The sequence below is a fragment of the Gobius niger genome (assembly GCF_951799975.1).
Source record: "Gobius niger genome assembly, chromosome: 13".
NCBI classification, from domain to species: Eukaryota; Metazoa; Chordata; class Actinopteri; order Gobiiformes; family Gobiidae; genus Gobius; species Gobius niger.
Window position 1 is genome coordinate 21,834,360 of NC_136864.1, and position 26,939 is coordinate 21,861,298.

The following is a 26,939-nucleotide window of genomic DNA, read 5'->3' on the forward strand; positions in this document are numbered from 1 at the left end:
AAAGGGGAGTGTCGGCCGGGGGTGTGTGTGTGTGTGTGTGTGACTGGTGTCCCTGGTGGGCTGAATCCAGGTCATCTTTTGAAGTGACTGCTAATCCCTTTAATGCAAACTACATGCCCCACTTGCTGCGCTCTGTTTCAAAACACGGCCTTGGACTCTCCGAGCTGGCATGGACTAGACGCACCTGTCACAGCACGCATGCATGCACCTCACGGGCACATGCTGCTTTGGATGATGAGGTTGCACTAGAAGTAGTAGCAGCAGTCGTAGTCGTAGTAGTAGTAGTAGTAGTAGTAGTAGAAGTCACACTGTCACTATAGGGAAGATTCTCTGGCAAAACGTTTTAATAACAAAACCATCTATGATTTCAGAAAGTTTGTCTAAACCATTCCGTCGCATGAATAGCGCTGACTAACGCTCACCTCTGGACATAACTACTCCCCAGCTAGCTTTGTATTAGCCGACAGGTTCTTGATCTGGCCTCTGCTGTTGGCAACACACTGCAGCCACATTGGGGAGATTTACCGAACAGTCAACCTTCAATCCTGTAGGTGCACGGTCCCTAAGGCACGGCAAGAGCCTTGCAGATAACCACTACCCCCCTTGTATTCATTCCTTTCCTCTTTACCCTTTCAGCTGCCGCCGTATAAAGCATTTAAACACCTCAACAGCTTTCCTTTCAGCCGGGGCGATTACTTCCCGACAGGTGGGGTAATAAGCTGTTTGACGGGGAGCAGGAGGGTGACCCCAGGAAGGGTTAGCGCCTTGCCTGGGCCTCGCTGCCGTTTCCTTTAGGTTCTTTTTTTTTGTTGAGAACAGCCTCTCTCTTCTCTCTCTGCTGAAATAAAGCTCCTCTAAGTGAGTCTGGAGGAGATTCCCAACGGGACGCTCTCTCTTTCTACCTCACCCCCCCTCCCACTCCTCCTACCCCCTGGTGAAGACATCCTTGGCGTTGCAGAGGAGGGACAGGAGCACGGCAACCTTATTAATGAATGCGGCCCATTACCCGTCAGCCTGGCTCCTCCGCGGCTCCCCAATGCCCCTGCTGTACGTGACTTCAAATGGCAGGATATTGACACGGGGAGAGCAGAGCGGCTAAGACTAAACGCGCATGTGTGTGTGTGTGTGTGCAAGCGAGGGGGGAGAAGGAAATTTGTGCTCAACTGAGTGTGCACGCCTTTTGTGTGACTATGTCTAGGTGTGTGTGGACCCCAAAGGAACGTAGCTCCTTGGATATAATGTAGGGCTCGTAACAGCTATTAGAGGGGAAAATAACGCCTCTAGGGGCCGGCTCCCCCCCCCCTCCACATGTCCCTGCTCTGTCTAACACACTGCAGTCTACCTGTTCCTTAAACATGCCAGCAGTTTTCTCACCGAGGGCTTTCTCAAGGACGGTGTTAAACGACTTCACCGGCGGTGGCAGCTACGCCGTCTGAAGAGTAAGAAAAAAAAAAACATCCAGAGAAAAGTGAAGCTGATACCTTTATCTCGGCGGATATTGAACTCCGCAGAGGAGCTATAAGCTGTTCATGTGCATGAGGACGAGACGGGACCCAGAGAATTTACTTTCCAATCTTCAGCCTTGTCAAGTTCTTCAAGTAGGTTTTGCACTACAGTGGGAAGTTAAACACATCTGATGCAGCGTCCCCACAGACGCAAAAAGAACAGTGGACCAATTGACGGAGACACCCATACGAATTCACCACGGACCGCAGCCGAGGAAGCTGGCAGATCGAGTTTGTAGGCAAGTAAAAGTGATATTCAGAGAAGGTCAGCAACTCGTGAAAACAAACTTGAGTCAGTGTAACGCACACTACACAACTTGTGATGGTGGTCGGCGTGTTTGTGACCCGGCACGTTCTGGGTCAACGTGTATAGATGGGACAGTGGGAATTAAACCACTTTAAACACGCACAAAGCCATGGACATGATATTGTATCCTGAGTATAATAGTGTCTTGTATACTGAAGCTGTCAGTAAGAGCGGACACCTGCAGTTGCACATGTCTTGGTCCCATATGGATGTTACAGGAAAGTGTCCAGTGCTCTGACATGAAGAGGATGTCACTAATGGTGTCACCCCAGAATCACTGCAATTTGGGATTAGATGCCCTCCATTAAGCCTTTTAGCTCCAATCTCAGCCCCTTCACCAGAGTGCTATCCCCCTGAAACTGTTCCCTTATCATCCATTTCCTCCCATTCTGTCCAGGCCTTAATCTGCTGCTGGGCCAGCCCCCTGCTAGCACTGTGGCCTGCGGCAGGGCCCTCGCCGCAAGTGTTCAGGTAAAGCAGCGCAGTCAATCCCACACCAAATTAAATTTCACTCTGATCAATAGCAGCCTTATGAAGACACCCTGTATTTGGCTCTCTTCCTCTTTCTCCGTTCAGCAGCCTCTCAGTGGCCCTGTTAAAACAGCAGCACTTTCATGTGATTACATCACCCTCTGCAGCGCCCTGGGGGCACACTGAGGGGAGGGGGCTGCCCGGCAGGGGGCTTGTGTACCCATGCAAACAGGTGCAACATGTCTAAGGAGTTTAGCAGCTGCCGTCAGGAGAGTGGAGGAGATGGGAGCGACTGGGGAAGAGCAGAAGTGATTTATGAACTGATCATTGTGTCATTCCCCAGTGCAGTGGTCTCCATTGATAAGACCAGTGAGCCAACAGACGTGCACCTCTTACATCACACATGCGCTTTCATCTGATGGGCCGCGGTACAACAAGCTCACAATGTCCAACATCACAGAGAGGCTGTACTCTTAAGAGCTGAACTAACTATGTGAGATTAGTGCTGTGTTAAACCTGTGCAGCACATGTCCACATGGGCAGAGTGTTAGAGAAAAGCCCAGGTTTAAGGAGGACTAACAGATGAGAGAGAAGTAAGCCCAGGCCTTTTCACAAGCTTAAACCAAGACACGTACACATTTACATCAGAGAGTGTAACATGAACTCAGCAACTTCATTAATGTGGAAATCTAAGTGTGTGTTAAAAGTTATTATGAAACGTTAAATTATTTTCTTCAATAAACAAGTCACATATTTGGCTAAATGTTTTATTCTAAATGCGTTTGTGTGGTTTTGTTTAGTTTCCTTGATTGCATCTTTTACAGCAAAATGAAAGGCAGTTGAGTTTGTAAGTTGCTGGGGCCGTGTTGGACTGCAGCTCTTGATCTTTAACGGTGTGTGGAGGTTAGCTCTGTATTGACTCTGCGCTCCCCGCGTGCCTCCGACTGTTGACCAGTCCACTGAGTAATCCTTCCCCGCTCTGACCCGGGGCCAGGCTTACCGCTGCTGCGTTAGAGCGAGCACAACACAATCAAATAAATAAATAACTCGCTGGTTGGCATTCTCCACAGTCATCACTTATCGGGCCGCGGGGAGCTCTGACCCCAAAACACTGCCCTGCCACATCCGCGCCATCGCCATGGTAACAGACGTGTCTTGTTTGAAGTGCGGCACCCTGGGATGCGGCGGTCATGTGTCCGGTGTGCGGAGCAGCAAAAGGTTTTTTTTTTTTTTTTTAAAGCAACATCGTGCAACTTATCAAGACGTGGGAAAACTATACTGATTCATTTACCTTTATATGAGAGACCAACTGTGATAAACAGGCCTGAGATTGTAGAAGCAATGGGGATTTTAAGATGCAAAGTACAGAAATTAGCATTCACATAAAACAAGTTGCTTTGCAGCTCTTTTGTTTACTTCTTAAAATGGTTTGGGCTAAAGTAACTCCATGGATGATGCCATCTGCTTTCCAAAAACATGGGGTATTCTGGCCATAATGTTTCACATTTGATATGATATGATCGTGACACCCATAAGGTAGTCATTCTGGTGTGAGAATATTGAAAGCGTTTGCAAAATCTTACGGGGCAGCATCAATAATTAGTAATGATGATGAATTAGATCTCCAAGCATTGATGGGCTGTCGATGACGGCTCTGACGCTCTGCTTTACAGACTCTAAACTAAAACTGTGAAGATGTGAATGTGGTGGCAGCACCAGTTGGCAGATTGGAAAAGAAAATGGTTCTTCAGCATGGATGATAGAGTCTGATAGTGAACTTACACATTTACGTTTTTTGAGTAAAAGGAGGTGTCAGGAAAGCCACAATGTTGCTGCTCAGGGCCAAAGGAGGGCATCGGGGACACGTGTGACTCTTTAGTGCAGCTTTAATGCCTGGCAATATAAACAGAATGCATACAGCTCTGTGGCTTTGATGAGATGTCTAACAAGCCTAAATCCAATACTTTCTGAGGTGTGAGTGGAAATGACGGACCACCCTTTTTGTGGGCCGGCGCTTTGTAGCTCCAAATGATACTCATTACCCTGTCTAAGTAGACAAGTGAATGGTACTAGCAACACACTATACGCCGCGATCCCGCTGTTTGACTGAGGTAGCAAAACAACTGCACAACTGCCGTGTTATTATGGGGCCTCATTAAGTGCGGCGAGAGTGGGAGACGGAGAGCAGAGCAATCGAGGCGCGGACAACTGACACAAGAGAGGCATCCAAACGGCGTCCGGAGGTGAGCTCGACACGCGCGCGCCCGGCCAGCCAAAATGAAGACTATGACTAAAGAACCCAATTAAGGCCTTTCTTAGGGGAGCCATCTTGGGAGGGGGATGTGGGTGAAGGGGAGGGGGTGTGCCTTCCTGGGACACGAGCCCTGGGCTACATCCTCTAATTAGACAGAGCGAAGGGGGGGCGGGCGATGGGATTGCTGCCTGTCACTGGGAGGGAGATGGGGGTCCGTGGGGTTCCGCACGTCAGTCCCCGAAACAAAACACAATTACTCTCACGTTTAACCACTTCAGTCGGGAACACGGCAGGACGAGGGAAGCTAACACAGAGCCGGCGCCCTCCTGCAAGCCCCCCCCCCCCCCGCCCCTACCTCGCTGCACCACCGAAGACAGTTTCGCTAATATGACGTTTCTTCTCATTGGAGAGCGTTTGAAAAGTTTCTGCAATCACGGAACATTCCCACAACAAAGGGCCGATAATACGTTCCCTCTAACCTAATATGACCTGTCCTTCAATGTCAAAGAGGCGACTTGTCAAGAGCAGAGGATGAGCAGTGAAGCCCCCATGGGACAATTCTTCTTGAGATGTTGAGTCAGGATATTGGTCAGTCGTACCAAGATGGACGATTAGCCTACTGTACTTATAATGAGAAGACCACACTTTGGGGAAGGAAGCCATTCTCAGGGAGAAGCTGAATAGAAAGAGAGGGAGAGAGAACACTTGAGAATGTGGGTCAGCTCCTTGGATTGACCAGCTGTAGAACTCTTTGAGGGATCGTGGCGTCCTTTCGTCTTTCCATGGGTTTTCGAGCTACTATGGCTTTCTCGCTCCATCCAAACAGGGCGCTCATGGATGCGTTGGAGGACTGCTGGTCAGTTTATGCGTCCTCATCATCCAACCAAACTTTCCTTTCCTTTCCGAGATGCACGAAAAGTCGGTAGGTTCAACTCACTGCGACTGGGAACTAATGAAGGATTGGAATTGAAAGAAAATGTCAACGAAAATGCTAAATCTACTACAACAAAAAAAGAAGAAGTTTGAAATCATCATTTATCCAAGTTTTCTGAACAAGCAATAAAGTCAACATTTGAAGAAGCGATCCAAAAAAGCGATGATAGCAGACTGCATCAAGGACTTGCCTCTTTGTTTGGATTTAACCCCAGTGGTGCACCGGAGGAGAAGGAGACAAAAAGAACGCCTCAAAGGCTTCTGGGAGTTTTTGTCATGTTTCCCTGCAGACACTGTGTTTGCATGCACATATCAAAACCCTATGAGAGAGCAAGACAAATAGCACGCTCACACTTGTATACGCGCCATACAAGAAGACTATTCCCCAGATTATTAGCTCTGCCGCCGTTTAATCCTCGCGCACCAATGGAACTGGAGCACGGCAATTGTCACGCGTTTACCGCACGGGGCCCCGGCGTTGTACACAATTATAAATAAACTTAAATATTAATGATGGCGTTGTACACGCGTGCCTTTTTTTTTTTTTCCTCTCTCTCTCCCTTAAATCATTGTTCTAGCGCAACTTTTTGAAATCCTGACAGAATCCGGAGCACCTGGGGTGATAAAGAAGAAAACAAGTTGTCAAATAAAAAGCAGGTTTTGAAAAAAAAAAAGGGAGAAATAAAAAAAAAACATATACAAGTTTCAAACGCGTGAAGAGCTGTCATGGTTGGCACATCAAGACGTTTGGGAGGGCACTGAGGGACAAGGCGGGTAGATTTGCTTTAGAGTGACGCATTTGAGACGTGGGGCTTTGGGGGATTTCGCAGGGCAATAGTTTGGAGAGATGTGAAAAAAGTCTGTTCCCTTTTGTTTTTTTTCTGCAAAGAGTTGGGGAAAAAAACAAAAAAAAACAATAGAGTACCTTATTCAGAACGGATGAACTTATGTCACAAGCTAAGACAATAATAATGACTTGCTGACACTAATACTCTCTATTAGGTGAACACAATGAAAGTTTGCCTTGTTTGGGTTGGGTGGCAACGCCGCCCACGCTGGAAGACACCATTTAGAGAAATTGTGGCTTTTAATTAAATGAGATAATTGCATTGGAGATGTTAGTTTTCCCCCGAAATGGCTCATTATGAGAACTATTATGAAAACATACCTGTGCATTCTTTTTCCTCTCCAAATGTTGCTACGCCGATGCTATTTTTTGCTTTGTTTATGGCGTCTCCCTCTGCCCCACCTCTCTCCCTCCTCCCTGTTTTGCCCGCCGCATGCAGACACATGTTATGACACACGTGGCTGTTTACACTGACCCGGTGACCGCCAAGCCAATAAATATACTTAATTAAAACGGCGGAATTGGTCACAGCTTGGCAATAATGGCCATCGCGCGGGACGAGATCGGGGGCCCTTCTCATTTGCGCCGCCGCTAGTACGACATGATGCAGATGCGCTCCTGCCATTCTCGGTGCACTCATTAAGGACCGGGACCAGAGAGAGAGCGAGAGAAAGTGAGACTGTCTTTGAAGAAATCCTTTTTAAAAGACTCGCCAATTAAGGTGCGCGTCCTGCGGGCTGTCTGTCGAGACTCTTTACGCCGCGGCTGCGCGACTTAACACGCGACTTGCAGCTTCATGTCACTACCGAGGACTGATAATGACATCGGGAAGACGGAGGGAATAAAGGAAATGCGATTGTGGCAAAAAAAGGGACACGGGTCTCCTGCAGGTTCTCAGACAACAGCAGGTGGCTTTGTGTTCGGAGGGATCGGGATCACGGGGAAAAGACGGACCCTCAAGAATGTTCAAAGTTGTGTGTATGGTGTTTTTTTCTTCTTTTTTTTCTCCATAAATGAGCCGAGAAATGTCAGATGTAAGCTGTGGCTAATACACTGGCGCATAGACATCAGTTAATGAATCTCGGTAATTAATCCAGCCTAGCAGCGCTGTCAGGAACTTCCGCTGCAGAGTGAAAAAGTATTGTAAGGACATTCAGAGTCACAGAATGGGGAGAATTTGGACTTCCATAAGAGACTAAAGATTACAAGAATCCACAAGAGAGTGCTCCTTGTGTGTTTTACATTCTGATGCTATAATCAACAATGTCAGACTTTTGATAATGTTGCAACCTTAAAGGGATATTTCAGGATTTTTGACACAGGGCCTCATTTCCTAGTTATCCAGAGCAGTGGTTCTCAACCTTTTGGAGCTGAGACCCCCATTATACCAGGTAAAGGGATTTGTGACCCCCCGTCTGGGTCACACCGTGAGAAATAGGAACATTAGCCTATATCATTCTCAAAAACCAAAGAAAAAAAACAAATGGCTGAAATAAAATTCATCAAACTACAAACAAATAATGGCACTCTGGTAAAATAGCAAACACATGCTACATAACACATTAGATTATATGCTAATGAAAATATGTATATTTTATCTAATTGATTTGGCGACCCCCCAAATTTGTCTCGCGACCCCCAGATTGAGAACCACTGATCCAGAGTGTTGTTGATTTCTGGAGATATTTTTTTTTATATTCATGCAGTCCTCAGGTGTACTGTGGAGCGGGTCAGACTGTTTTTAATGCAGGCTAGCTGTTACCATAGAAATGCACTAGCCTAGCACTAGCCTAGCGCCACTAAACTCTTCAAATACAAGGACAGCATGAATTAATACAAAAAAATCTCCAGAAATCAACAACACTCTGGACAACTATGGAATGACGCCCTATGTCAAAAATCCTAAAACATCCCTTTAATAGATTCACTATTGTGTTTTGAAAGTAACTGCAAGTCCCATCGTACTTCATGCAGGGACACTAGCTGATATGCTGGTCTGTACGAGATGGCTCAGTCCAGGGTCAGTGCTCGCCCTCCCCACAAACCCCTCATGAAATATCTACGTGGGGCTTGCTCCATATTTTAATGGGGTGTGGGAGTGGGACATCCAGGAGTGATGGTAGAGGGGCTATCTCAGGAGACCCTCCCGGAGAATGGTGGTCTGAGCGTCTCGCGGCTTATTTTTTTTTTCTCCTCCCCATTTTTGGCCGGTGAAATAAAAGAGGGAAGAGATTATTCTCCTTTGGAATGTGGATTCTGGGGCACACAGGCCCAGGAGTCAGTCAATCTGGCCAGTTTGTGAGGAGGGGTGGGGGTCCTGTGAGGGCTGATTAGACGGATGCTCTCCCATCATCCTTCTCGACAGGCTGGCGAAAATTGGCTAGCCCCTCGCAGGGTAGAGTTCACGGGGGGAAGCCTGGCGGGGGGAGGCGCCGCACGCTGGATACCTGTCACAGCCTTTGGTCTGTTTCAGGATCGCAGCAGCAAATTAATAAAATATCCTTCCTGCTTCCCTTTACCTGGCGTGGCAGCTCTACCGCTCGCTGCCTCCTCTCCCCAGCCTGCTCCGGCCTTTGACCCCGTCCACTACTGAGAGAGATGAGGGGGCCCGGGCAGCGGCGAGCGCGGGCCAAGAGTGTCAGCCAGAAAATAGGGAGAAACTCTCAAAGTCCACAAGAGGCGCCGAGAAGAGAGAGCCTCCCCTGCATCGCCTCTCGCTGCAGGTAAGACAGCTCACACTTCACACAGACTGACAAACGAGCGGCCCGTGTCAGGGAGACATTTTCAAGTGGTGATGCATGGGAAACAAACAACAAACTACAACAAGAAGTCCAACAACACCACTTTAACTATAGACGAGGTGAGGTTTAACTTTCGGAGTTCAGGCGGGAAGTGATGTCCGGTTATGAGACATGTTGTAGTTAACTGTTAGCTTGTTTGTTTCTGTTACTTAGCAACTTTAATCTCGGTTGCCCTGAATGTTGGTTTTAGTATCAGTCTCAAAGTAAGTCTGAAAGTTTGGGAGCTGTGGGTGAAGCTACTATAAGGTTAAGGTGCACCTTTATACAGAGGATAATGGTCCTCTGTATTTGGCCCATCCTTAAATCCCACTGGGGGAACCTGTCAGGAGCATTGGTTGATCACGTCTGCTAGGCTTTGGTACCGAGGGGTTAGATTAGTCTATGTAGCAAGAGGAGGAAGCCCAACGAGACATGGGGAGAAAAACAAGCAAGTTCTACTACCCAACAAATACTATGACAGCTGTAACTTTTAACTACCTTGACTGTGACCTTTACCACTGAAGTCTTAAAATACTTTTTCTTTACTTGACTGAAAGAGGTGTGGTACAATCCAAAAAGGTACACAGCGGAATTGCTCTGTGCAAAATGTCAAACTCGATCTGCCAGAAATGACAAGTGAGTCATTCGTGTCAGAAATGCAATGCAGAATTTAGGTTAATGACTGAAGGATATAAAGTCGGTAAATACTTTTCATGGTGTTTTGACTCTTTTGGGACTATTTCGGAAAAGTGACACCAGCAGATCTTCACAATCGCTCCCCTCTATCAATCCCCGCTCCCATTCGCTCCCGACGTCCCTGATCCACCTCCGACTGCCGTAGATCCCTTTCATGTTGCACTCTTCACACGGCGCCATGTAAAAACAATATAATCACGCATGAAACGCCGCCTCCAGGGGCACGCGGAGATCACTTCATTCTCCCCCTAAAAAATGTCAAAGTTACAGGAAAAAGTCAGGAAACATCCCCGGGTTGTTTGAGATTGTTTATCCGCTTGCCGATGCGGGATGAAAATGTGATCAGCGGAAGACCTTGGCGTGAATAGAAATCGGCCATGTTGATGCGTTAAATAACCTTCCAGTTGGTTGAACGTGTTTTATTCATGTCAGCAAAGCCGGGATGACCAGAAGATAATGATCACGCTCACCTTCCTCCTGGCAGACGCGCGCCTTCGCTGTTTACGCCGGGAATCTCAATATGAAAATGGCTGTCGATCGATAGCCCTGGAAGCTGCTACTGTAACCTCTGGCTAGCTGCTAATACCGGGCGCGGCTAATCCAAATGAATGAGAGCGAGTAAGGTTTATGTGCAGCATTCACAAGTTGCAGGCATAGTAAGTGTTTTCAGTGAAACAGGGATATACTGTCATTTTGAACACATGTGCTTTTGCTCAGCTCTCCTAAGACATAACTATAACTTTACTGGGAGAGGGTACGTCTCCAGCTCGCCTCCATGGAGATGTGACTAAAGTCAACAGAGTTTGAGAAAGCAGGTTGAGCCTTCATCCACATCTTTGATTACCCAATACAGTAATAGTATTTTCAGTGTTGAGCTGGTCATTAGGAGAATGTTTTGTGTTGATGGCAACAGTATAGTCCAAAATGTTACGCAGTGTGCCTTTAAGTACATACCAGTGATAAGTTAAAGGCCCTGTACCTGATATTATGTTTTCAAACAATGAAAGCGGAGCAATTAAATTGCCAGTCTTGTCCAAACATTTTGAACTTTCCAAACACATTCCTAGCTTCCAAATCCTTCACAGGCATGCATTTATAAGCACTTTTCACAATTAGCAGGGTCACTGTCACAAATATGGTCCCAAACTACAAGTCTAAAAGTTCACAAAATTGATAATAATGCTTTATTATAATTAGATGCACAGTTATTTTGTCTACAAATTGCTGAGTTTATGATAAACTGAAGGAGGACATGACAAAATTTGTCCCTCTAACTCTGTGACTCCCAAAGTCTGGGCCCCCTGGGGGGGGCTCAGAGGAACTACAAGGGGCCCCTTAAAGCTTGGCTACAAAACAAGTACATTGAAAAAACACAGACTTTTGAATGAAAATGTGTATTTCTTTACTAAAATGTACCACATTAAATCCGTATTTAGCTACAGTCACTGTAGATGTTCAATATATGTGTTTTTTCAGGCTGAAAAAATAATAATAATCATATAAACTTGCCCTGCCTAGATGTTGTTCTTCATGTAATTTTAGCTGTAAAATAATTACAAATCCCTTTGAATAGAGTAAATTATACATATTGGGGGGCCCCGGGAGATTTTTGGATCACTAAGGGGTCAGACTTTGGGAATTGCTGCTCAAATATATATAAAAATCAGGTACAGGGAACATGTCAGCCAACCTCCTTGTAAGGATGAAAATAATGATAGAAGTCGTGTCCTCGCAAGAACATACAGTTTAAATAAGTTTTAGATTTGCAGTAATAGTAAGGCTGTAGGTATTGAAGCATTAGGCTAAGAATATGCAGTAGCAGCGTATATAGTAGCCCATTTGCAGAAATACTATACTCAATACTTACAGTAGGCTTCTGTCTATCCTTAAAGGCTGTCATTTGTTTCTCTCATGCACAGGCTCGAGCAGAAGAGAGAATCTCCCATATAGAGGACTTAACTGAACTATCGCCTACGAGCACAGACGGAGTAATCAGATTCACCACTGCGCTCATACTGTACTATTATTTAGATTTCCTTTCAAAGGGGAAGGAAGATGTGGATATGAGAAGTGTGCCATGTGTACGCGCCGAATCCCCCGAACAAAACAGAGCCCGCTCGAAAACACCACCACTGTGAAATAATATAATAAGGTCTGTTTCATTTTTTCATGCTCCCCACGGACCGCGCGGAGAGATTGCTCGAAAATGGATTATCTCTCTAACATTGCGAGTTCATAAGTCCAACTGCTAACTTTGTTGAAGGGCAGATACGGCCTCCCCGGTGGACTCGGCTCACATTTAGCCACGAGGCCTCCCTGTGTGATTAGAAAGGGAGATGCAGGCGTATTGACTCGGCCCGCGTTCTCGCCTCCTCCGATGTACGCAATTACCTCTTCAAAAACCAGCATTCGGCTAATCCGGCTAATTCCAGATATTTTAGCGCTCGGCTGGTCTAATAAGCGAATCAAATCATATCTTGCACATCACAAATGAGTTTTGGAAATAATTCCTTCTGAGTCACCCCCCCCCCCCCCCCCCTCTTTTTCCCAGTTGGAATGGAGAGGGCTAGTTTGTTAAGCTGTCATGTGTGATTAGGGACATCAGCATTTAGCTAACGTCTTTTTCCCGCCCTCCCTTATTTACTTATTTATGCGCTCACCTGTAGCTCGGTCTGGAAAAAGAACTTCTGCGGGCATTGCGAGCAGTCGTAGATCTTGTCCTCCTGGCCGTGCGCGGAGAAGATGTGCTGCTGCAGCTTGTTGGCCTGGACGAACACTGTAAATAGAGCACACACACAAAGAAAATCAACATGCTAAACTTGTTTACGCTAGGTGCATCCAGCTACATTAGCGATGCTAAAGGAACAAAGGCAACATCATCATAATTGCGTCGTCTGGGTAGGAATTAAAAAAATGTCAAACGGCCAGGAAAATGACTTGATTATAAACAAATGAATCCTCTATCAAGAACAGATACAAACAAAAAACATTGTTATTGGGAATGTAATTGAAAAAATACGAGGGGCAATTTGAACCGAAGTGGTCACGCTAATGGCACTCGCGCTAGCATGATGCTCGGGGAATAATGATGCGCTTTATTTAGCACTACTTTGGGGACAACTAACGGGGAAATAAACAAGCACCAAAAAAGAAAAGGAGGGGGGGAAAAAAACAAAACTGGCATGGCTTCAAGTGCAAAACATGGCCTCCATTAGTCTACATTGCTAATTATATTGACAATATAAATATTCATGGTTCCGCGCTACTTATTCATGCAAGCTCCAGATTCCATTGGTGCAAAAAAAAAAAGAAAAAAAAAAGAAAAAACACACACACACAACTGGCTGCCACTTAAAAACATATACGACCGTACATTTGTGCTTTAATTAAGCAAGGCACGGTCAGCGCTAAGGGGAAGCTAAGGGACATGCAATTGTGTGCCTGTTCTCCTAGGAGCACTTCAAACACGCCAGTTGTTATCCCGGACCCTTGCGCTTTATAAGGACTTGCCTGTCTAGTCTCAAAAGGTCTGCGGAGGGGAGGGAGGAAAAAAAAAAAAAAAGAAAAAAGTTAGCATGTGAGGGGCCTTCATTTGAATTTCTTACGGCTCAAAATAACTTTTCTTCTAATGCGAGCGCCTTGGGGCCAAGAGGAGAAGAAGGAGGGGAGAGAGGGAGAGGGAGAGGGAGAAGGAACAACTGCGGAAAGGTGAGGAGGGAAGAAGGCTTCGGGGTCGCTGGGGCTTGGAAACATTAGCGTGTCCCATTTTGAGCTCACCTGGGACAGCAGTTATTAATTATTGAGACGCGCACACGGGAGACACAGCGGGCTTCAGTGAATGTCACACGCCTGACCTGGGAAATAAAAGACTTCTAATGCCTCGGTGACGGCTGCCTAAGAACATGTATATGCACATCAGAGGGAGGCTAATGAATTACAGCACAGGCACCTGCACTCGAGTAGCAGCGACCGTACTGGGACAAGTATTCAGTCGTTGACATTAGTATACCTTTAAATGATTTTTCAGACCATACCAACTATAAAACAACTGCTATAAACCACTTTCAGAACTTTACAGCCACAAAACGCAGACTATACAGGCAAAAATATATACAAAACGAGATCAAACATTTGCAAAGGCAAGTGAAAAAAAGATGTGTCATTTGAAAAGCTCATCAGCGGCACCCTCGAGGAAGGGGGTACTTGGAGTGTAAATGTGAGTCCCACGGGGTATACAAGACAAAGAAAAGGAGTGGTAGTTGTAGAGGTTGTAGCTTTAAAAGTGATCCACCCCTAAGCAGGCCAAAGAACAATGCATTTAAGTGCATATGACAGGTTTTAATGCTTTCGAAATTATGACTAATTTAGAGGGATAACATCAGTTGTAAAATTATCATTTTATTTCAGTAAAGCAGCAATTTTAATAAAGAAATGTTGGGCACAAAAGTTACTTTTATTTTGATTTTTAAGCCACTGACAGGAAGTGACATAGTTAAAGGTAAAGTTCCATAGCAGTTTGACTCATTTCCCATTGACTTATCCTCCTATCCTCCTATGGACAAGTGTTGCACATTAGCAGTCTTGCAATTGACTCTGTGCGTAACTTCAAATCAAAACAGTGGCGCTTCCTTTTTCGATCCAGCACACCAAAATAAAAACACCATCTTTTCATTAGTTCAACAGTTCATTAGTTCGACTATCTTTCCGCCTAACTAACTAACAGACAAAACACTTCAAATGTGTGTATTTAATTATCTTCTTTTTATGTTGCAAGCCCCTGCTGAACTAATCAATGTGACGAACTGTGTGCTTTTATTTTGGCGTGCTGGATCGAAACAGGAAGTCACCTCCTGGGCGGCGTTGTTATGATTTGAAGTTATGCACCGTCAATAACACTAAACACTAAACAATGTATCTGGTTGTTCAATGCTACTATGTCCATATCAAATAAACATATGAATCAAATCATAAACATGGTTGGCATGGCAACAGTTAAAATGGTTTGCCTTCATCTATGTCACTTCCTGTCGATGTCCAATGAGGAAGTGAGACTATAAACATCACAAAAAAGGGCAAACTAAAGAAGGTTGGGTACAATCTTGAGCAAAATCGTACATATAATTGTGTAACTAAAATTGTGTCTAATGTGTCATATGCACTTTAACCGTAATCATTTTGGCCACAATTGGATGGCTGCTATTACTATTACTCCAATACTTATACCTCTGTGAGATATGCATTTCTGTGTGGCAGTCATGCGAGTGTGTCATCAAAATACTTTTTTAATGGCTTCGTCAGTCAAATTCTCCTCAATCGAAGGTTCAAACTGTCATCTGGAATCCATCCCTGTGTCACTGTTCTACTTTCCCTCCAAATCATCCCAAACTGACCCATCGTAACCATTCCGCCTATTTGCTCTTTCCGTGTTAAACAACTGGCTGCAGCTCGCTAATGCCTATGCGACATCTGCCTCTGGAACCCGGCCGCACGCTAACCGCTCGCTGACAAACCTTCCGCTAATGAACAAACAACACCGCGCTCAATTTCTGTAACAAACGGCCGGCTGTAGCCCTGCGCGCGAATGGCCTGTTTTACTGCGATGCTAAACAGTGACGCTCAAGGTTACGGCCGGGCCAATCGTGTATCACAATGTTTTACCCCCCCAAAAAAAACCCAAAACACGACAATTAAGCGTTTTTTCCTTTTTTGTGTGTGCTCTCGCCGCGTTTTGTGAGCATATACAGGAGCAGCGAGCAGGTCACAGCAGCCCGCAGGAAGCCTTCATTATGTCTTTGGCGAGAGGAGGGAAAAGTCAATACAGCAAAAATAAAAATGGATCAGAGACTAGGGGGGCCTTCAAATGCAGTACAATAGGGCTAAACACAAGTGAGATGTCAAACTAGCCGCATCTGCCTGTTTACAAGCGGTCCACTGCCGGGAAGGGACATGCCTAATCACCTATACTTACAGAATGCATTAGAATGAATTATAAGGGACGGTGGTTCGAGAGCTTAAGGTGATGTAAAAATGCACCCAGACTATACTTTTTTGAGCTGAAGAACCAGATGATAACGAGACTCCAAATGGCTGAATGTATCAAACTGCTAATACAAAACAACACTGCACGGAGGCGTAAAGTGAAAACAAAAGGTAAGCTACAAGTATCTTTCCGTGGTTTATCTTGCGCTGCCAAAGTTCGCCCGCGTTCGTCTTTTCAAAGTCTCCCAACGTTCCTGTTTGTGCAATTAGCATGCCTCACGTAATAAAGAGACAGTGTTCCGGCATTTGGCGAAAGGATCTGCGCGTGGCGGTGCCCAGTAAGCCGCAAGAACAGAGGCGAGTCTTGCAGCCTGGAGGGGTTAGAACGAGGACAAACGGAATAATCCCAAAAAAAAGGGAAAAAAAAGAAAAAAAAAAGGCCCGTCCAAAAACAGGATCAGTGGCTGCATGGCTATTGTGTCCATGCCCCCGCAGAGAGGACAGGGATGTGCAGGCGCGTGTGTGTGTGTGTCTGTCTGAGAGAAGTTAGCGGAGTTTGTTGGCTTGGGTTGGGTTGGTCGTCGGGGGCGTCGGGCTGTGGGAACTGGGTGGTGGGGGGGTGGGGGGGGGGGGGGGGGGGGAGGTTGGGAGGCTGTGGGGGCCAAGGTCTGCCTCGCTGTGGGGATATTAAGGCCTCTGATTAGCTCTCCGGGGCCGGCCGTGGCAGGACATCTCCTTTACTACAGGCCCCAGCTCATCTTTATTTTGGCATCGTGGAGCTCTCTGCAGGCTGCACACTGCACCAATACTAAGCTGTTTGTGCACGGAGGAGGAGGAGGAAAAAAAAAAATGGAAAAAAAGAGGCCTTTCTCTCCCTCGATCCTTTTTACTTATTCATTTGTTAAGTGAATTTGTGCCGAGGATCGGGGCCCAGAAACGCTATAAGGTCCAGCAGTCAGCAAGTTAGCGGTCACATTATTAGGAGTCACAATCTCATAATTAATAAGCTGCGGAAGGAAGAAAAATGTACTTTTAAGAGTAGCTCCTTCAACTAACGGAATAGAAATATGAAGTATGTTACTTTTTTCAGTAACTAAGGAATATAACATATTACTTGCACTAGACACGGGAGTATATTAGTCATTACATTTCAAGTAACTTGAGGTACAAGAGCATTTAAATGAGTGAATAAAAAAATCCCAAACTCTCCCCAAATAAAATGAGCAAAACAATTCAAGTTGGACACTGGTGTATAAGATCTGCAGTCTGGAGTAATGGTCGTCAAAACAAAACATGAGAGAATGGGGGAAGAGAAGAAAAGGAAATCTTTGACTGCACTTTTGCTCGGTATTAGTACTATTTTCAGTTTATTTTTGCCAAAAGTAACTCAAAGTAGTGTAACTCAGCTACATTTTTGAAACTGTAATATGTAATACAAACATATTACATTGTTCAAGCTGTAATCACTAATGTAGAATATATTACAATTTTGATGCAAGTTGGCCATTTTATACTCACTACTGCCACCTCAGGTCATACGTGTAACTGCACCTTATATATTAAGCTGACGGCACTTCAGACCCCGAAATAACAACTTTTTGAGTGACAGTGCAGGATTTTAGAGGCAGTTGTGGTGAACAGGTCTGGGCTTGTTAGGACATTGCTGGAACACGTAGGGGGAGGAAAATACATAATTTTAAACTCTGTATAGTCCCTTTAAGTAACTTGCCCAACACTGGTCTCCGTTTGTATTCATATGATTCCAGTTGACGTCTTATAAGTTTCCACAGTCCTTGTGTGGGATGATGCGTCACAAAGGAAACACCGCGGTTATACAAATGACTGTTACAGGTTTTTCTACGGAAGAATGGACATTTGCCTGATCCAGGCAGCCTGGTGAATGCATCTCAGACTTTCCATATCTAATACTCAACTTATCATAGTTATTACCAATAACATTTGTTGGTTGCTACGTTTAGTTGACAACTTTACAGCAATGACAATGGACTGGCGTGGTCAGCACAGGGTTATTTTCTGCTACTCTTATGTTTTGTCCAATTTCTGGTTTTGCAATATCTATAGGGCACAGGGAAAGTTATTTGGCTCAACTTGTCTGTTCGAGAAAATGTCTTCAAACTTAGAGTGAAAAAAAATAAAAATGATTTCAACACACATTCCTATTTCATCATTTAACAATTTAGGAGCGTCTTTGTTAGCGGGACGCCATTAATTTACCAGAACACGCGCAAACAAACTAATTAAACTAGTACATTTGACAGTTCACGTTGGCGCGCCGGGCCTCCAGTAGCTTTTGGAGTTTCGCTCTTGCTGTGACATAAGTAACGCAACCCCGTTCCCCATTCCCCCCCCACACACAAGGCTTTCATCAGACGCACGCCTTCCCCTTCGCCTTCCTTTCTTTTCTGTTTTGTTTGTCTTAAGCACATATTCCCAATCAGAATTTCCGCCCCGCCAGCCTCCTCCTCGGCAGCAACCCGCGCTCCTGAGGGTGCAGCCAGACACTTCTAGCTGCAGGCTCCCCCACTTCTGAAACCTGTCAAATCTGTCCTGGGAGAGTCAGCGTTCTCTCATCATCCAGGGGCTTATGGACCTCTCTCTCCATTTACCCTCCCTCTCCCCGACCGCCTCCTCCTCCTCTCATTCTGCTCCTTTTATCTCACATCCAAACTTGCAACCTTCCTTTCTCCAAGTTTTGTCTCCTCCGAATCTCCTCTATGCTGTTTGGGCACGCCGTCTATTGCGAGCATGTTTTGTTAATTCATATACATTTTTTGTTGGTATGGCCTGTACTCAATGTGAGGTTGGACAGAGCATCAAAATGATAGTCTTTTGGGTCAAAGATTGTGTTTCTGAGTGAAAAATGGATGCCTGGTTGTCGCTATGAGAGACGAGCCTTTGTGATCAATAATCCAGAAACCACTGACATCTGCCATTAATGCTCAATAGTGATTCTACACACGAACATGTATGACCGGTGTTACACCTGTCCGAGCTCCAAGTAGGTGCTCAAATGGGAATTTCTGAATCAAACACTGAAAAAACCCTAAATTGAATTGATTGTGTTTCTATGGATGAAATGAGCAAACTATTAATCAGCTTACATTTAAGAGTGTACACTGCCAAAAAGTCACCTAAAAATGAATTGTTTTCATTTTCTTGAAAGAAATGATTTTTTGTCCTTCATTTGAGAGTCTAACTTCGGGAAATCTGTCCACGGGGGAAAATATTTACACTTAAATTAAGATAAAAGAAATCACTGCATTCAAAAACAACTTCAAATACTTTTTCGTGTGCAGCACTTTGGAAACTCTTGTTTATGAAATGTGCTATAGAAATAAAGTTGGATTGGATTGGATTGAAATAACACTGCTGTAGTGGTTTTATCCAGATGATTATCTTAATTTAAGTGTAAATATCTTGCCCCATGGACAGATTTCTCTCAAATCATTAAAAAGAAAATTTCACTTATTTCAAGATGACTTTTTGCAGGGTATAAACAAATACAACTTTAGAATTATATAGTTTTATGTGACATTTGTGTGTTGTGGGCTCAATACTGTAAACAAAGTTTTGTAGATTTTGATGCATTTTTTTTTTAGGTTTTTATGAGCAAAAACATACAGTACAACCCATTTCCATTTTACTCTAGAAGTGGTCAAAACTTCAGAAAAAGCTCAGGAAAAACTCAGAACAACTCGCGGATAGAATATATCCAAAGAGTAAATCGGCCAATTCTGAAAAACGCTTTGACGCAATAAGTCTTACAAATCAATCAATAAACAACAGTTAAAGTCCCAATACCTGTTTTTTATGCTTTCTTTCTTTTCTCCCTCCTCCTCCTCACATACCCACTGTACCCTCACTGTCCGACAGAGGGACCCGTCTGTCCGGCCTGTCCGGAGACCGCTGTCCTGAGGGGTCCGCTCTGCCTGACTCCTCCTCCTCCTCCTCCTCCCCGCTCCCCCTCTACCTCTCCACCCAGAATGCTTTGCTCTCTGTCCTTCCCTCGGTCTCTCCCGCGCGGTGATCGATATGGGCGCGGAGGGAGCGCGGGGGCCTGTCTGTCAAAGCCCTGCTGTTGGAAAATGAAGGCAGGGACGAATAAGACATGCTCTGTATATTAAACCGGACCCTGTCCCCTGATGGCGGCGCTGGAGGGTGGCGCGGGGCTGGGGAGATATCAATAAGATTCTGGGGGCGAGGAGTGAAAGAGACAGCTGAATCTTAAATCGAGGCCCAATTGCTTTTTCTTTTACAACTGCAAGGTAGCCAAGTCGCGAGTCGGGATGTTTTTTTTTTTTTTTTTTAACGGGGCAGTTTTCGAGAAAGTCACAGACACGACACTCTTCATGAGCAATCATACAGAAGGTGAAATGTCTTGCACGAGGACACAAAAACAATACGTGGTGGTTAGACCTGGGCTTGAACCGGCATCTCAGGTTTGAGCCAATGCGATGTCATTCTTACAGTTTCTAGAAATGTGCGCCGCTGTCAAGTAAAGCAACATTTTACGGTGAAAATAATACGCTGTTGTTTCGTTTTGTCCGTCAAAAACCAAAAAAAAAACACAGAGTTCTGAAGTTGCAGCGTGTGTTCCCAGCTCGGTCCACATGTGGCACCGTTTGGTTTTTATTTGTCTCTGATTTTACGAGGCTGTTATTGAAATCAAGGAAGCCGAGAGAGAAAGAGAGAGAGAAAGAGAGAGAGAGAGGGAAAAAAAAAGCAGCTTTAAGAAAGTGTGAGGAAGACTAAAGAGCTGAGATGGGAGAAATAGTGAAGAGCCCAAGTTAACGACTTTGCAGATTTCATTATAGAGATAGTTAACCCTGTTGACACTGAAGGAGGGCGCTATTCTCTCAGGAGGAGTCCGGTCCTTCCACCTCCACGCACACAGACAGATGAGATCATTACAGCTATCAGCACCACTGCCATCCACAATTAGCACGTCTCCTTTTGCTAACCCCCCCCCCCCCCACACACACACACCCACGCCCCCCCCCCCCCCCCCCCCCCCCCCTCATCCCCACACACAGCTCCCATCAGATCACACAGTCGCCCACCCCCCCGCCCGCACCACCCCATCCAGTCACCCTGCGACACTTCCACGGCTTTGATTCGGAGGCAATTTGACTAAATAAGAAGCCGCATGCAGCAAACGGCTCGCGTGGCTCCGGCCTGACCTCTCCCAACTTGTTTAGAAGCGATTGGAAAAGTAAAGCAATCTTTTTCTCTAAGCATCGGCCATCGTCTTTGACCCGCACTTCGGCCAGCGTCTCGTGGCAAAACTTTCAGGAGCGTGCGACTGCGGTGACGCGGACACATCGGATAACAAGCCTTCTTTTCCTTTTTTTTATATTGTGGCTTTGAATAACACACATTCAGATAATTGCGTGATGTGGCTAGTGCCTTTGGTCGGATGTTATTGGAAGTTTAAACTTGAAACTCCAGTTGCATAGTTACTTAAGCGCCTTGTTATTAGCACATTTTCGTTCGTAATAGCAGCTAACAGGGTAAAAAAGGAAGGAGAATCCCTGGGCACGCTTAAATAGTTAAATACGGAATGGAACAAATGAATGACTGCGAAGCGTGCGCTGAATATAGCCCGTGCCTGCGCATCAATGTGTATCGACAAAGCCATACCTGTGAAGCAGACTGGGCACTTGAAGGTCCCGCCCATGCCCTCGAAGCTGTGCTCGATCAGGTGGCACTGCAGCTTGGCCGGCGAATCGAACGACTGGCTGCACAGCTTGCACTCGTGATTCAGGCCCTCCTCTGCACAGAGAGAGAAGAAAGAAGAAAAAAAAAACACAACACGTGAGCCTAACGCATCAATGAGGAAAATGCACAAAATGAATGTCAGCTATTTAATTAACCGGCGCACCGAGATCTATTTAAGAAGGGAGTTAATTAAAAGTCAAATGGAGCAGTTTCATGTTGTTGATAAGGCAATTTATGTTACCAGTTACAGTGATTATAAAGAACAATACGTCTTGCTGTTGACACCTGAGTTATCAGAAAGGCCACACTCACAGGTTGCACAAATACACTGTTCATGTATCTTCTTTCATTTCAATGTTGAGAGAAAAGTAATTAGCTCCTGATCCATTAGCAGGCTTTAGCATGCTAACGCTGTATGGAAAAGACTTAAGGTTGATAATGTTCTATCTAACCAAGCTAGTGTTTACATGCTGTGACTATCTTGATTGTCCAAGTCATTCATTCTTCATTGTTTATCGTGGACTTCCACCCTCAACGATACACTGCTAGCTTTAGGCAGCCATATTGTTGACAAAGACTAAACGGGCCCATTTTACGTCCCCACACTCCATCCGCTGATGGCTTATACAAATGCTTTTCGCTATGTAAACTCTCCAAGTGAAGTGCTGAGTCAGACTTCCAGAGCATCAATAAAGGCCCATAGTGTGTGCCACCGGGGCCCGACTACCGCTCCATCAAACTGCTGCCGGGCCGGGCCATTACGGGGCCGTGAGAGGGCACGGCGGATCCACCGGGGAGACCTCTGACTGAGGCTGGTGTCTGTGGGGGTGGAGGGTGCCTGATGGCAGTGACACACGGCCCCTGGATGTGGGATAGTACGAATGCACAGAACACCTGAGTGGTTGTGGGATGCTAAAGCCCAAAGCAGCGAGAGGAAGGGTTAATCGAAGGGGCTGTAAGCTGATCTAGTAACAGTTACAGTAGGTACATAAGTTCAGTGGGGTTTCACTTTCAGCTCTGTAAGTCTTTGGAGTGATTGATGATTTTTATAATCCCCAACTGTACCTGTAGCCTCCCCGTTTCCACCCCCCATATCTCTGCTGACTAATATACAAGATTTACTGTTCTTTAAATCTTTGCATTCATATTCACACTTCTTGTTTGTCTTTGTTGCATACTTTAACCTTGTAAACCTCTAATCCAAATCATTAAAATGTACAGTCTTTGGGTGGCATGTTATCCACAAGACGGCCTATTGAGAAACCATTTATTCATAATTGCTCCAGAATCGTACAATATAACCCCTGGAAACCTGCATGATCACTTTAGCAGCGATCGAGCAGCACCGGAGCAGAGTGACTTTAAAAAGACAGGAAAAGTGTGGGAGGGAGCCACGGCCAAAAGAAACATGCGATACATTCTATTACCAGATGCTACTTGACATTTCCACTCCATAACGTACACACATGAGAGAATTATTAAGGCTTGTTTAGCATTTTCAGCCAACCTAACTGGGAATAATAATCTGCGCTCAGGAGCTCATGAGTTGAACTTTCAACGGGCCTGTTGCTTTTTAAAATTCAAGACAAGATGAAAACGTACTAATAACAGTTTTGCGTGGCCAACATGGTCGACGGCAGATTTGAGCAGGCCTGGGGTCATCATGGTTTTGGTTTATGGAGGGGGTTGTTGTCGTTGTTTTGTTAAAGCATTACTAAGTAACTCGTGCCCCCGCAGGTGTCGTAGCATGTTGCGTTTTTTTACTCATTCATTGTCCGTGAGAGCAAACACTACACCGACATAAAAGACATAGGGAGAGCGGGATATTGTACATCCAAATACACAATGGAGATAATTTTTTTCACTCAAACTTGGCTGTAAACACTGTTAAAGTGGTGCTAGCCCGCAGTTAGCTTAGCCCGCTAGCATGTTCGCTTCTTCTTCGTGATTCCATTAGTGTGTATTGACTCCTACCCAGAGGGACTAGCTATGGAAAGGATTTATTAAGGTAAACAAGTTACTTAGTACTGCTTTAAAATTCAAGTTTGTAATATGCCTATGTGGATGATAACATTTCCACTGGATGTAGGGATTGAACCTTTCTCCAGACCAAGTGCTAATTTCATTGTGAGGTTTATCCATAGCTACAGGACTAGTCTATGCATGTTTTTCTGTTGTAAAACGCAAAATGAATCCTGGAATGTTCTGCAGTGGGGCTTTAAATCCGTGCCAGACAAAGGGCTTAAACACACCAGGCATTTCCACAGACTTCCACTTTGTTTTGCCCTTTTTGGACCATTTAAATGTTGTCCAAAAAAAACATTTCCCCCCTGTGACAATCTCACAAAAGCCACCGACAAACACCTTGTGCCATTTGAAAGTGGTGGACGCGTCCATGTGCGACCGCGCGTTTGACAGATGAGCCGCCGCAGCAGCCGACATGTGCGCGATCGGTCAGCGCGCTCTTTTGATCAGCGCTCGAGTTAGTGCCTTGCACCTATCCCATAATGCTCATCCACCCCTGCGTTTGACCTCACTGCACAGGACCGTCCCAGAGGAGGCAGAGCCGGGCTACATTATGCAGATCACAGTGCACCTGCCTGCTGACCTCGTACTTGCATGCGTCTGCGCGTTTATGTAGTCTGTAAGCAGGTGCAGTGGAAATGAACAAAAACAAGGCAAATGGCAAGTGCGCCGGAAAAGTGTGCCACACAATTATATTTAGTTTTAACAAATAAAAGCTGCGCTCTTCCTTTAGAGGTTCAGACTAATTGTGATTAATGCATTTTGTACGGCAGACTGACAGTCGCATTTGGCCTAATTTAGTTTTGGCAAATAAAAAATGGTTTCTGGAAATAGGGTAGACCACTGCAATTGTCTTGTTAAGGGGTAAAGCAAGTGCTTTCCAGTGAGTGAAGTTAATTAATAATGATAAATAATTCGGAGATATACCTTTGGACATGAAACGATCAGCTATGTTTGTGTCAAAAAATACTTAAAGGTGCACTATGCAACTTTTTATGGACAAAAAAAGAGTTCATATTAGTGCGTAATTGACCTTCCAGTGACCCAGCTTAGTTAGCTTAGCGCCTTTACTTCCCATCCCAGTGGCTCTTTAGGATTTCTGGTAGGTTTTCCGAATGGAAGTTATATGTAACTATGGATACTATTCAGTCAGCATTGAAAACCTAAAGAACTATTGACCCTGGAGCGTCGTGATAGTAAGTTAAGGCGCTATGCTAACATCCCAAGCATCCACAAGGTCACTGAAAAGTCAAGTACGTTTTAATATCAACTTATTTATTTTACATAATAAATTGCATAGTGCACCTTTAACCTCTTACCCCCCGCCTGAACTGAGCGCCTTTTCTCAAGTTTAACTTTACCCAAATCTAAACGCTTCTTGACTGAACAGCTTACAGCCTAGTGGCCAGTGTGACGCCTCATTTGAAAGCTAAGGCCTACAAAACTGATGTTTTCATCGCTCTTTTGTCTTTTGGGGAGAAAAGCCCCACGAGGCCCAGGAATTGAACCTGAGACCTTTACACTATGACCTGTGAGCACTAACAAAGAACAGAAGTCATTCGGCCATCTGCAGGCTTACAAAAGGCCGTTGAAGCCGTATGAAAAACATCCTCGCAGGTGATAAAACATTAGCGCGTTTCCTTTTCGTCACCGTGCACTTTTAACAAGGTGGCTGCTGATCCAGACATACAGGAATACACCGGTGTGCAGAAGGTGTAAAAGTGCAGAGTCACATGGGAGGAAGTGTCTTCATGGAGCTTTGTAATGTGGGCCTGCCTCTGACTGGAACCAGCCTGGCAGCCCCTCTCCTGCTTAGCGAGAGCCAAGGGAGGAAGTCAGCGCAGCACAGGCCCCTATAGCACCTCTCCCCATCTCTCTCTCTTTCTCTCCGTCTGTCCCTGTGGGCTGAGGTCACTTCCTGTTGCTAACCTGGACCCGACCAATCAGCAGTGGCCATGACGAGCCCCCACCCCTCTGTGTCTGGGATAAAGTTACAGGGCCATCAGGGACAGTAAGCCCTCAGCCTGTCCTCATCCTCCTCTCCCGTAGTCTCAATATTTCCTTTATTCCGGGTTATGCCGCTCGTACAGGACGCCATTAGCGGTTGAATCCGTCGGTGTAGGGTGTACTACAAGTTTATTGATAGGTTTTCAAAGTCGTTAACTGGGCTGGGTTGTATTATAAGGATTTTGGATCGAAGTTCACACTCATCTGTTCATCTTTTCTTGGTTTTATCCCCACAAAGTTCAATCAATGACACGTCACAAGTCGTTCTTACAAATGCATTTTCGCCCTCCACACCATTTCCACCGCAGCAGCGAAACCATCAGCCACCTCGGCCGCTCTCAAAGCTCTGGCCCCAAATTCCTTCGCAATGAAGCTATCCCTTCCTAGCACTGCCGACGTCGCTACCTCACTCTACATCTTCAATAAACATCGCTGCGACTCCAGTTGGAAGCGACGTCTACGCGCTGCACCCATCGGTAAACATAACTGACTAGCTTGTTTATTGGGAATCTTTTTCTACTGCCACCGACCTGTCTACCCCACGCACCCCAGGAGTCAAATCCTTCAGATGAGTGGCCCGTCCCCATGCCTGCTCCCTTCTAAGCATCCCTGACACCAGCATCTGCATATCCGTAGGGTCTTCCCCCTGCGTTCCTGCAAGCTCATAGTTTATGTATTCCACAAGCTTCTTAAAACACAAACGGCTAATATCACTCCCAGGTGGACGGCAGGGGATGGAGAGTGGAGAAATGTGCGCTTAAAAGATGAAAAAAAAAAAAAAGGTTTTATTTCTACTGGATGTACCTTTTTAGTTTCATCAGGGCTGGAGTTCGGATGAGGGTTGTTTGGGACGCAGTTGAGAGGGCTCTTTATGTAACGGAGGCTACAATTTGAACACTTTCTTAGTAACGCTTGGTCATTTAATAATCAATAATTGTTTTTGACCTTCCTGATACAGAAAGTGCACCAAAAACCTGCACCAATTCCTTTCCCCTTCCTTCAGCTTACCTCAACGCAAGATTTCAAGCAAAAGGTCTAATGAGCCCTTCACTATATTGGCCAATCCACTATTAACACCCCTCCTTTACACTTGTACTTAGGAGCAGTAAAACAGAATTTAGCGCGGCGCTTTGGCAGCAGGTCTAAAGCGGTAGATGCTTAGATTTACACTCCTCTCTGGGGCAAAGTGAATGACTGTTTGAAAGTTACTCCAGAGGAAGTTTGTGGCACACCGGCAGCGCTCTAACAAATGATATTAAGGGCATCCATCAAAGCACCTCTAAATGTAGGCAGCGGGGAGAACAGAGTGAGCATATTTAGCAGGAGGGATAGGTCTGCTAAATATTTGTGGGCCTAGAAGGATTTTGGACTCTAAAGCTGTTGGGTGTACCGATCG

General features: G+C 45.4%; 1 protein-coding gene across 5 annotated transcripts in view; it reads right to left on the minus strand.

The window, feature by feature from the left end:
* Positions 1-26,939, minus strand: part of LOC306972487 (zinc finger protein 521-like) — a 124,146-nt gene that overhangs the window by 1,817 nt on the left and 95,390 nt on the right. For all 5 annotated transcript variants that reach the window (XM_079569130.1, XM_079569129.1, XM_079569126.1 and 2 more), the window contains 2 exons: positions 21,434-21,565; positions 12,454-12,569 (listed from right to left, as the gene is read on the minus strand). In XM_079569130.1, coding sequence (XP_079425256.1) covers positions 12,454-12,569; positions 21,434-21,565 — 248 coding nt within the window. The remainder of the gene's footprint in view (positions 1-12,453; positions 12,570-21,433; positions 21,566-26,939) is intronic.